General features: G+C 40.9%; 1 protein-coding gene across 1 annotated transcript; it reads right to left on the bottom strand.

Annotated features, from left to right (window-relative positions):
- Positions 1-346: 346 nt before the first annotated feature.
- LOC142446713 (olfactory receptor 5P80-like) lies at positions 347-5,771 on the bottom strand. Its single transcript, XM_075548459.1, has 2 exons — positions 5,736-5,771; positions 347-1,285 (listed from the first exon to the last, which is right to left on the bottom strand). The coding sequence occupies exon 2, from the start codon at positions 1,283-1,285 to the stop codon at positions 347-349; it is 939 nt and encodes a 312-aa protein (XP_075404574.1). The 5' UTR covers positions 5,736-5,771.
- Between the last annotated feature and the right edge of the window lie 6,848 nt (positions 5,772-12,619).

Genomic DNA, 12,619 nt, shown 5'->3' with positions numbered 1-12,619 from the left:
CAGTTTTGGTTCATACATGGTGATGGTTCATAACCACCATCATCAATGAGTTACACCTTTGTGTATGTAAATCATGAAGATCATATCTTTCGGGGGCAGATATCTTGGGGAACACAATAATATTGATTTCCCATTTTTAAAATTTCAGAAGTGTCCACAGATGTTAGCTACATTCAAGGAGCACAAACTTTTTTTCAAAATATCTGTACTTACAGGTGCAATATGTGAAAGGGAGAAAGTATGAAACAGATATTTTCTATTTAAATATTCCTAAAATAATGTATCTACATGTATACTTGAAAACATATTAAAGTAAAGTGAAATTTATTCTTAATATCAGACTTATTCAAGACCACCAGTTTGTTCTAGCCATCAGTTTTTTCATGGCCTCTTTGACATCTTTGTTCCTGAGACTGTAGATGAGAGGATTCAACATGGGGATGACCACCGTGTAGAACACAGACACCACCTTGTTCTGGTCAGAGGAATAGCTGGACTTGGGCATCACATAAACGAATGTAAGGGTTCCATAGTATAAAGTGACTGTAGTAAGGTGGGAGGTGCAGGTAGAGAAGGCCTTGCGGTGCCCCTCAGTGGAGCGCATCTTCAGGATGGTGATGAGGATGTAGACATAGGAGACAGCTATGACAAACACTGTGACCACAATGATGGAGCCAGAAGAGATGGCTGGTATGATGTCAGAAGTAAAATCATAAGAACAAGAAAGCTTCAACAGTGGTGAATAGTCACAGAAAAAGTGGTTGACTACATTGGGTCCACAGAAGGACAGACGTAATAAACAGCCAGTGTATGTCCAGGCATTTACACACCCACCTAGGTAGCATATTCCCACCAAGATCATACATATTCTAGGGGACATCTGAGTGGAGTAGAGCAGGGGTGAGCAGATGGCCACATAACGATCATAGGCCATGACAGCCAGCAGGAAGCCCTCGGTTGTCCCAAATATGACCACAGAACAGAATTGAGCTACACATCCCATAACAGGGAGAGCTGTTTCCTCCCTTAAGAAGCCCATGAGCATGACAGGAGTGACTGACGAGGAATACCCAATGTCCACAAAAGCCAAATGGCAGAGAAAAAGGTACATTGGAGTATGAAGCTGAGGGCTGCTTCTGATTAACATGATGATGCTGATGTTTCCCATGAAAGTGACAACATAGATTGCCAGAAACATAACAAATAAAATAGCACCCACTGTCGGATCCTCTGTTAATCCCAAAATAATGAACTCTGTCACAATTGTGTAGTTTCCAGTTTCCATCTATAGTGATTGGAAATGGTGCCCACTGAAAGCAGAACAAGCAGAAATTAGAATGGAAATCTTATACTCTGAATACTTATGTGTACAGGGCATGTAATAAAAATTTCAACATAGATAATTATGTTTAAATTTGTTATTTCATAAAATGCTATTATAAACTATATCTCACATAAGACTGATATATATATGTATATATATGCATTCATTGAAGTCAGGTCAGATATACAAACATTGATTTTTAAGCATGTCATGCTCAACTTATATTTGCATCATGTAGTTAGTTTACATCTCCCATGAAGAATAGTTTCTCATTGGATCATATTAAAAATATGGCCATTACATGAATCAAAAGCCCAGTACCACAAGATTCTTAAGCCAAAACCATGATGAAAGAGAGGCAGATATGTCAGAATACATCAATATCCACAGGGCAGGTGAGGTCTCATTTCTTACATCACAGTGGATTTGCAGTCATGATCGATGCTAGTTTTACGACGGGATTCAGTACATGCTAACTGAGAGGACAGAGGAGATCTGTCACTCAACTGCAGGCTGTGGTTTTCACACAAACACAAAATCCCAAAAAATGCACATCCAAGACCCAAGGCGTTTTCACCATGATAGGATACAAGTGAGGATGCTTGAGTCCTGGAAAGAAAAGAGTGGAGATGAGATGAAGATGAGAGAGAGATCCCTCTCATAAGCAAGCAGTGTATCTGATTCAGGAGAGTTGGGCCAGTTTAAGGGGCAGACAGACCTGTTAGTCAGATTACTTCTGGAAGTCTTGGCTTGCTCCAGAGTTGCTTGGGACTCTGCATGACATGAAGCTGTTAGCAGAGGATTCCATTTTTCTACTTCTCACCAATTTACATCCCCATTAGAATACTCACAGGACATTAACTTCTGGAAAGCTCTTCCTCATGCCAAATTGTGAGATCTACTATGAGTTCTAAAGTGAATGCCTTTCATCCACCAACACAATCCTAATTCCACTGTGGCAAATGGCATTGGAAGTGGACATAGCTGACGTCTCCTGGCTTCCCTATTGCCACAGGCATGGTCAAATGCCTTCACTCTACATCCTTCTTTACTCTATCCTCACACCAACATTCTTGCCACAGCACTCAAATCTTTGCTGGGTTTGGTAATTTGCTGCATTGGCCACAACAACTCACACACAGTCCTTACAATTCAGGGAGTTAATTAGGTCACCACAAGTCAGGATCAGCAAAACTATACTGTCACTTGTCCAGAGGAACACCTCTCCTCAGCCAGCAGACAAACCTAGCTCTGCTCCGGTGTTTCTTGGTCACATGACCCCTTGGCCTTCACATACATGACTCAGGAAGCCGGCCCACCGCTTGCTCTGGCTCACAGTCCCTTAGTCTTGGGCCAGAGTAGAAGGGACTTCATAGTCTTGGTGAACTTTTCTGTCTCCATGCCACAGTTTCTGGTGCATCTGGTCTCAGTGGTGTCCACCACATCAGATAAGGTCTTAGATGTGCTCTTCAAAATGTCCCTGGGATTTCTCTCCATGTCCCAGATGGCTCCTATATACTCAGGAATGGCTTGATGGAGGTAGGGTTTGTCTTTCAGCTTATCATACTCTCAACAAAGAATGGGGTCTTAAGACACATCCTCTAGTAAACTTAAAAATGCCCCCACGGAACAAAGGATATGGCTTGGTTCATACCCTTTATTCAGGTCCAGTCTAAAGATGCACCAAGGAAAAGGGTGTGGGATTAGGGCTTAATCACAACCCAATCCTATCCATAAAAATAGAAATGAACTGGAGATGGCATAATAGAATTTTGGAAGGCCAGCGACTTAGTCTTAGCATATACCTTTTTCAACAACACAAAAGGCAACTATATACATGGACTTGTCCAGATGGAAGATACAGAAATCAAGTTGACTAATCTATGGGAAGAGATGATGAAGAAACTCAACATCAGCAGCTAAAACTAGGCCAGGAACCAACTGTAGACAAGACTATCAATTGCTCATATGTATGTGCAAGTTGAAGGTGAGGAAAATGTAAACAAGTCCAAACCAACTCAAAACCTAGACTCACTGTCATCGTGTCAAGTCTCACACACAGTGATCCTATAGGACAGGATGGAAATGCCCCCTTTGCAGCCAGGCTGCAGCAGTATAGCACTGATGAAACACACAACATTCCTTTGTTCTTTAATACTTCCTCCTCCACAACCCCCTCCACCACCACCACTATCATGACCCCAGTTCTACCTTAAAACTCCTGCTAGTCCAGAGCATGTACAATGGTACAGATAAGAGTTCTCAAACACAGAATCCAAATAGATAAACCCAGCAGGAACAGTAAGGGGGTAGTAATACCATGAGGGTAGACAGAAGGTGGCTGGGAAAGGGGAGAAAGGAGAAACCAAATCAATGATCAACCAATAAGACACCCCACCACCAACCCCAGAAGGGGAAGATCAACAGAAAAGTGGGTTAAGGGAGAGAACAGATGGTATATATTTTGAAAATAGTAATAGTTTATCATTTATTTAAGGGAGAGAAGTAAAAAAGGGCAGCTAATACCAAGGAGGGCTCAAAAAGAAAGAAAATGTTTTGGAATGATGATGACAACATGTGTACAAAGTGTTTGATACAGTTGGTGTATGGATTCTTGTGTGTGTGTAAGGGAGACCTATATATCAGAACAAACGTACATTGAGAAAACATCCAAGCACAGTCCAGATGAAGTCCATAAGTCCAATATTAGCCTATATGTCCGGTATTGTCCATAAATTCCTTTTTAGACTCACACAGCACATGCAATGATGCAAATGTAGGATGATAACAGACCAGTGGTAGATTCAGTGTCAGTGGACACATCTCAGCCCTGGTGCAGGTCTGTGTATAGCTCTTCCAGTTCCAGGGCTCTGGCTTCCATCAGCATGGCTCCATGTGTTTTGTCAACAGGAAATATCTAGCAGAGAGAGAGTGTGTCCCACCTCAAGGGAGGAAGAAATTCCCAGAATCTTCATGAGAAAGCCACGCTCCAGAGGAGGGATCAATCAGGCTGTGACCTGATTATCAGACTAGACTCCACCCCTTCATTCTTTTTCAAGTTGGCATAAAATCGTGTAACTACCACACGCAGTTATGCTTAGAGTGGGCACAATGAAAGAAGGATAATAAAGTTAAGGTTTTAGAAAAATATATGCAAGCAACAAGTTTCATGAGGGAAAAGTTGACAAGACATGAAGACTAGTTAGATATAGAAGTAAAGGTAAAAAAAACTTAAAGCACTACAGTTTTAAATTCTAGTTACCAGGAATAATACAAAGTTTTAAAATAGAAGCAGAGAAACTTAGATTTTCTGTAATTTTATGGCAGAAAGGATTATATAACAAGCTGTATAAATAGCTTCTGCTTGTATGTATTCAGATAAGAGCTGTAAGAGCCCCCAATAAAATGATTTTAAAAAAGGAAATGCCCATGTGGGTTTCCAAGACTGTTACTATTTACAGTAGAAGGTCTCATCTTTCTTCCCAGGAGCAGCTGGAAATACCAAGCTCCTTAACTTGTAGTCAGCAGCCCAATGCATAATCAATATGTCACCAGTCCTCCTTGAAAACATGTCCCCAACATATGACCTTCAGTATCCAAGAAGACGACCTGAATTTCGAGAATATCTCAAGAACAGATTTGACCCATTGAACACTACGGACAGAGGACCCGAAAGCTGGGGGAAGACTTCAAGAATATCACACATGAGGAGAGCAAGAGTTCATTAAAAGCACAGGAAAGAAAGAAAAGGTCAATGTGGATGTCAGAAGAGACTCTGAAACTTACTCTTAATCATAGAATAGCCAAGACAAATTCAAGAGCTGAGCAGAACATTTCAAAGGGCAGCTAGAGAAGACAAACACAATATTTTAATGAAATGTGTAAAGAGCTAGAGTTAGAAAGACAAAAAGGAAGAACTTGCTCAGCGTATCTTTGACTGAAAAACTCAAGAAAAATTCAAGCTTCAAAGTGTAATATTTAAAGATTTGATGAGGAAATATATTGAATGATGCAGGAAGCATTAAAAGAAGATGGGAAGAATATATAGATCTGTATTAAAGAGAACTAGATGTGATTCCATTATTTCAACAAGCAGCATATGAGCAAGAATCAGTGACACTAAAGGAAGAAGTCCAATTGTACTGAAAGCATTAGCCAGCAACAAGGATCCAGGAATTGATGAAATACCAAGTGAAATATCAATTGAAGTGTCTCAACAAGGTGATGAAGCACTGAAGGCATCCATTCATTTTGCCAAGAAATTTGGAAGACAGCTACTTGACCAACTGACTGGAAGAATTCTACATTTGTACCCACTCCAAAAAAACACGACCCAATACAATGCACAAATCATACAGCAATATCTTAGATTTATCATATGCAATTAAAACTGTTCTGAAAAATTCCCAACAATAGTTAAGGCAGTAAAATGACAAGGAGTTACCAGAGATTCAGACTAAATTCAGAAGAGGATGTGGAACAAGAACTATTACTGTTGATGTGAAATGGATCTTGGTTGAATGCAGAGAATACCAGGAATATAATTACTTGTGTTTCATTGACTATGCTAACCCAAATATTTGTCATATTTTCTCTTTTTAAGATAACCATAAATTTCAAAATTACCCATTTGTTCCTGTGTGAATTCGCTGTCAAACAGACTGAACTTCCTCTGCAAATGTACACATACACCCATGCCCTCACAGGTGCTCATGCAAATACTTCAGCATCTGCAGCCATGGGCTCAACCAGACACACTGCTGTTAAACTCTAAAGCCAAAATGAGTTCCTTGAATATTGCACGTGGATTAATGGACAGAATCATACCACATTGTGAACATGATAAAATTAAATATCTGAATTGGAGAGTCCTAGCTTCCTAATCATTGCATAAGACAGAGATAGAAACGTTATCAGCTAGGCATGTGACTTTTGTTAGGTGCTCTCAAATCAGTTCTAACTCATAGAGACTCATATGAAACATAGTTATTTTATGTTATTGTTGCAGCCACTGTATCAGTCCATCTTGTCCAGAATCTTCCTCATTTTTGCTAACCCTCTACTTTACCAAGCATGATATCCTTTTCTAGGGACTGGTCTCTGAAGACAACATGTCTAAAATATGTGAGACAAAGCCACATCATGCTCTCTTCTAAGAAACATTCTGGCCGAATGTCTTCCTAGATAAAGACATTGTCTTCCTATATAAAGATAATGTCTTCCTAGGCATAGACATTGATTGGATAAAAGCTTTAAAATGTAGAGTGTAAATGGCTACAGTAGAGGGGACATGGAGAAGAAGACAGCCCTCAGTAAAATGAATTGACACCGTGGATGCAACAATGGCTCAACCCTAGGAAAGATTGTGAGACCGGCTCAGGCACAGACAGTGCTTTATTGCTGGTTTCTGTTGTTCATAGCCTCCCTATAAGTCACAAGCTACTCAGCAGCACCGAACAACAGATGTCTCTAAGCAGGATTTGTTAGCAGTATCATCATGGCATAGGAGCACTGTTGTTACAATAGGCCTGGTATCAAATTCCAACCTTGCCATTGACTGTCTTTGAGGTTTTAGCAAATTTACATAAACTATCCAACTCTTCTCTGATAGGTCAATAGAAAGACAAGGCAGTATAATGTAATGATACTACACACTGTTCCCAGAAATAAGTAGATATTTAATCAATGATTATTTTATTGAAATGACAAAAATTGATCCTCACATATAAAATGAAAACAAGCATACCTGTACCAGTACAAAAAGAAAATTATTACCTCCAGATGTTTTTAACAGCAACTATGAGAACAAATCCAAAAACAATTACTAATTTAAAGCCTGGAGCCTTTGGGGACACAACCCCTTGAGTACATTACATGTCTGTGAAAACTCTACTGAAAATCCTTCAGGACAAAGAAAATGACAAGTACACATGCTAATGAATATGTGAAGTCTAAAAACATCAATAATTTCTTTAAAGCTCTATTATATTTTATGTGCATGAGAATTTTAAAAATAAATTTTCTGAAAAAATATTAATTGATTTCAATATATTTCTAGATGATGCCACATTTACTTTTTTATTTTGGTAATTATATAGGTGACAGAATGCCATTCCTCCTTTATTTTTTCACTAATTAAAAATTTTGATATGTGTGTAAATTTAATTCAAGTATGAGAAATTACATAGAGTTGGTGTACTTGTTATAGTTTCCTCAATAATAAAATCTTAAAAACTATAGGACAATATTAAGCTAGTATAGTGATTATGATACAGTGAAAATATAAATTATTTCAGTTATGTATAAGATTCCTTTCTAAAGTTAACCTTTTATAGACAAAACCACTTTCCTTTTGTCTTATTAATCCATTTATCCCTGCCAACACCTGATACATTCTCCTTTGATTTAAGTTTGTCACTTCAATTATATAATATAGATATTTAAATTTATAATTTGTGCATCCATGATATTGAGTGATTTGTAGTAGTTTGTATGAAAGTAGTCCATGTCAATCAAATTGTAAATTGTAGTGTATTCTTCATCTATTAGCACTTTGATACCTTCATAGTCTATGGTGATATTCTTGTTTCGCTCCTGAAATTGGTCACTGAGTCTGTCTTTTTCTTTGTTAGCCTTGATAGAGGTTTGTTTATTATATTAAGTTTTTCTAAGCCAAGTCTCTGCTTTATTAATTTACTCTATTGTAGTTCTGGTATAAATTTTGTTGATTTGTTGTTCTTTATTAAATTCTTCCTTCTGCTTGTTGGGTTTATTTTGCTTTTATTTTCTTTAATTCTTGATGTGGAAGTTTGTTTCTTTTTTTAAATCATTTTATTAGGGGCTCATACAATTCTTATCACAACCCATACATACATCAGTTGTGTAAAGCACATTTGCACATTCAGTTCCCTCATCATTCTCAAAACTTTTGCTATCCACTTAAGCCCCTGGCTTCAGCTCCGCATTTTTCTTTTTTTAAATAATTTTATTAGAGGCTCATACAACTCCTATCACAATCCATAGATATATCAATTGTGTCAAAGCACCTTTGTACATTTGTTGCCCTCATCATTCTTAAAACACTTGTTTTCCACCCAAGCCCCTGGCATCAATCAGGTCCTCATTTTCCCCTCCCCCCACTACCCCTTTCCTCATGAACGCTTGATAATTTATAAATTATTATTTATTCATATCTTGCTCTGTCCCACGTCTCCCTTCCCCCACTTTTCTGTTGTATGTCCCCAAGGGAGGAGGTCATATGTAGATCCTTGAAATCGGTTCCCCCTTTCCAACCCACCCTCCCTATGCCCTCCCAGTATTGCCATTCACACCTCTGGTCCAGAGGGGATCATCCGCCCTGGATTCCCCATGTTTCCAGTTCCCATCTGTACCAGTGCACATCCGCTGGTCTAGTGAGACTTGCATGGTAGGATTTGGATCATGACAGTGGGAGGGAGCGGGGAGGAAGCATTTAGGAACTAGAGAATAGTGGTAGTTTTCATCATTGCTACATTGCACCCTGACTGTCTCCTTTCCACCCCAAGACCCTTCTCTATGGGGATGTCCAGTGACCTATAAATGGGCTTTGGGTCTCCACTCTGCACTCCCCCACTCATTCACTATGGTAAGATATTTTGTTCTGATGATGCCTGATACCTGATCCTTTGATACCTTGTGATCGATCGCACAGGCTGGTGTGCTTCTTCCATATGGGCTTTATTGCTTCTGAGCTAGATGGCCACTTGTTTACCTTCAAGCCTTTAAGACCCCAGACGCTATATCTTTTGATAGCCTGGCACCATCAGCTTTCTTCAACACCTTTAGTTGTTCACCCACTTTGTCTTCAGCGGTAGTGTCAGGAAGGGGAGCATCATAGAATACCAATTTAATAGAAGAATGTATTCTTGCATTGAGGGAGTACTTGAGTGAAGGTCCAATGTCCCTCTGCTACCTTAATACTAACCCTATAAATACATGCACATAGAATGATTTCCCCATCCTCATATATAAATATATTTGCATATGTACATGTCTTTATCTAGACCTCTATAAATGCCCTCTGCCTCCCAGCTCTTTGCTCTATTTCCTTCAACTTCCCTCCTGTCCCACTATCATGCTCAGTCCCCACCAGGGTTTCAGCAATTCCTTTTAGTTACATTACCCTTGATTCTGGCCTACCAGGCCTCCTACACCCTCCTCACCACCAATTTGGTTCACTTGTTCCTTTGTCCCTGGGTTTATTAACACCACTACTTTTCCCCCAACCTCACCGTCTCCATGTCGCCACGGAACTATCAGTCCCATTGTTTTCTCCTCCAATTGTCCATCCAGCCTATCTTATTTAGACAGACCTGCGGAGATAATAACATGCACAAAAACAAGACAGAGCAAAACCAAGCAACAATATACAAATCAATGACAAAAACAAAACACAAGAAAGAAAAGCTTGTAGTTAGTTCAAGGATTGTTTGTTGGCCTTTAGGAGTGTTTTCCAGTCCAGTCTGTTGGGACACCACACCCTGGCCCCAATTTACACCTTCAGCATTCCCTGGGGACCTCGTCACTCCATTCCCTTGCTGTTTTGTTGTACCCCCTTAATGTTTTGCCTCTGTGTGGTGGGATCCGATCGGGTGCAATTCCCTCACTGTGTCTCTGGTGTTGTCCCCTGTAGGGCTATGGGTCAGTGAGGGACGTCATGTCTCATAGTGGGGCCGGCCATGTGGTCCTCTCTGTCGACTGGCTGCTCTAATTGGGAACATCGACCTCCTGGCCTGGTGGGTCATAATGTACTCCACTCTCTCCTCCTCCTCCTTCATCTGCTCCCATTTGCTCCGATTAGATATGTCCCTCTTCCACAGCTGTAGATTGAGTGCCATACTTTGAAATAAATCCTTCTGAGGGGAGGGCCAGGTGCTCGCTTAGTAGTTGGTGTTGGGGCCGGTCCTCCAGACCTCTCCACTGGTTCCCTACTCCATGCTGGCATGTTGCATTAACATCTTGTAGCACCGGGTTGAAGTCTGGTCCCTCTTTTCCTGTGGAGACACAAGCAATACCTTCCCCTTGGGTGGGTTAGTGCCCTGTGACCCTGCTACCCTTTTCTTTTTTATTATTATTTTTTTTCCTTTCCCAACCACCGTTTTAGTTGTCTACTATGTGTTTCCCTGTATTTGGTCTGGTGCCTGCCATATTACCTGGTCCTCACCCCAGGAATGTTTGTATACCGTAGGTTTTTCCCTATGCCCTTTTTGCCTTTTTATTTTAAAGCTTATTTCATTAGCTTTTCAAATCTTTCAATGTTTAAGTCAATGCTATCTTAAGGTCTGTTTTCTCTTTTTTGCCCCCTAGGTGAGGTTGTTCTATGTGGTGGTCTCTTATTTATGCATGGTGAGTGTTGTTCTTCTGCCCATACTGAGTTGGCAAGGATCTTTTGTAGGGCTGGGTTTCTTCTAGCGTATTTTTTGAGTTTTTCCTTGTCTGGGAAGACTCTTACTTCTCCATTTATCTTGATCGATAATTTGGCTAGGTAGAGTATTCTTGGATTTGTGTTGTTTTCCTTCAATTTTTGGAATATGTTGCTTCACTCTCTCCTCTTCTTCATAGTTTCTGCTGATAGATCTGAGCATATTCTTATTTGAGAACCTTTATATGCTATTGTTTTACCCGAGTTACTCTTGTGATTTTCTCCTTTTCCTCAAGGTTGGATAGTTTAACTATTATGTTCCTTGATGAATTCTTCTTGGGATTCAGTCTAGCTGGTGTTCTTTCAGCCTCCTGAATGGTTGCCTGGTTTTCATTCATTAAGCTGGGGAAGCTTTCCTCCAAGAATTCTCTCACTATTGTTGCAAATGACTTCTTTGTTCTGTCTTCCTCTGGTAAGCCAATAATTCTAATGTTGTTCCCCTTCATAGCACCAGCCATAGCTCTTAAGTTTTCTTCAGCTTCTCTGATGATCTTATTAGATTTTTGTTTACGTTTGTTAAAGTCCGCTTGGCTGTCCTCCAAGTCAGTGATGCGGTTCTCTGATTCCTCCAGTCGTTTCTCAAAGTCCATGAGTCTGTTACTGGTTTTTGTTATCTCCTCCCTAAGCTTCTGTATTTCTCTTTGGTTTATGGCTTTTACCTCTTCTATCATTTCATCCTTTTTCTGTATTGTTTCCCTCATATCCTATATGACTCCAAGTAGCATTCTGAAAATTTCTTTCTGTGGCAGCTCAATGTCTGCTTCTTCTATGAATGTCATTATGTTCAGGACAGCTTCTGCCATTGCCTTTTGTTTCTCCCGGTTTTTTCGTTGAAGTCGTTGGGGCTAATGGCTGCATTGCATTGTTTTAGGGGAGTCAGGTGCCATTTTCCGGGAGTCGAAGAGCACTGGCTCTCTCTGGGAGGCTTTTAGGAGTGCTTCTTTGAGCTGCCTATAGCTTATTTCACTATGGAATTAACCTACCACTTCATCCTCCTGTGGCTTCCCTCTCAGGGCAGTGACCCAGAAGGGTTGCCTGCTTTGGTGTTACCGAGGTTGGGCAGAGCATCCTGAAGCAGCTTGGAGGTTGAGGAGTGTTGGCCGAGCTGCCTTATGCCCCCAGACACACAGGCAGGAATTCCCCAGTGAGATGTTGAGCAGAGTATCACCTGGTAGAGGTCGGCAGGGCCTTTCCCATCCTCACTAGCTACACAGGGTAGGGCTCACCTAGCTGGGTGTGGCGCAGGCGTAAATGCCATAGGCTAAAGGGGGTTGGTCTGGAGGTTAACAGTAGATTGTGAGAGATCAAGAAAGAGACAAATGGGAGAAAAAAGTGTTAAAAACCAAGCCCGCTGAGTCTGTGGGGCCTGGGGGAGAGGGAGATATAGTGAAGAGATGGAAACAAAGCAACAATGTAGTAGAGTCACCATCCTGACAGTGGAGCTGCAAGGGTTTGCTCCCTGCTCCAGGAAGCAAGGGAAGCTATCCTTGTGTTGAGAAGAGGCCCCTGTGCAGCCCTCCAAGACTGGGGGGGGGGGGACAGAGAAGAACTGCAAGGGTCTAATCCCTGCATCGAGGCGGGTGGTGGTTAACTGTGACTGTGTTGAGACCAAGCCATCCTAAAGACTCCAAATGGTCCCAGCTCTGGCAGAGACAGTGGTGGGGCCAAGGTCAAGCCACAGCCGGCCGCCACTGAGGTAAACCAAAAGCCCCCAGCCCCTTAAAACCCCGTGGGTCTATGCCTACTTATCTTTATAATGTTCCCCCTGTGTTCCAATAGTGTTGAATTTCCCTCTAAGCAACTCTCCTTGTCTGAATTCTATGAAGTCCCTCTGG

The sequence above is a fragment of the Tenrec ecaudatus genome, chromosome 4 (genome assembly GCF_050624435.1).
Source record: "Tenrec ecaudatus isolate mTenEca1 chromosome 4, mTenEca1.hap1, whole genome shotgun sequence".
NCBI lineage: Eukaryota > Metazoa > Chordata > Mammalia > Afrosoricida > Tenrecidae > Tenrec > Tenrec ecaudatus.
Note: the sequence above shows the minus strand (reverse complement) of the source record. Positions and strands in the feature narration are given on the sequence as shown.

Coding starts and splice junctions, on each gene's coding strand:
- LOC142446713 (XM_075548459.1), bottom strand. CDS start 1,285: ATGGAAACTGGAAACTACACAATTGTGACAGAGTTCATTATTTTGGGA.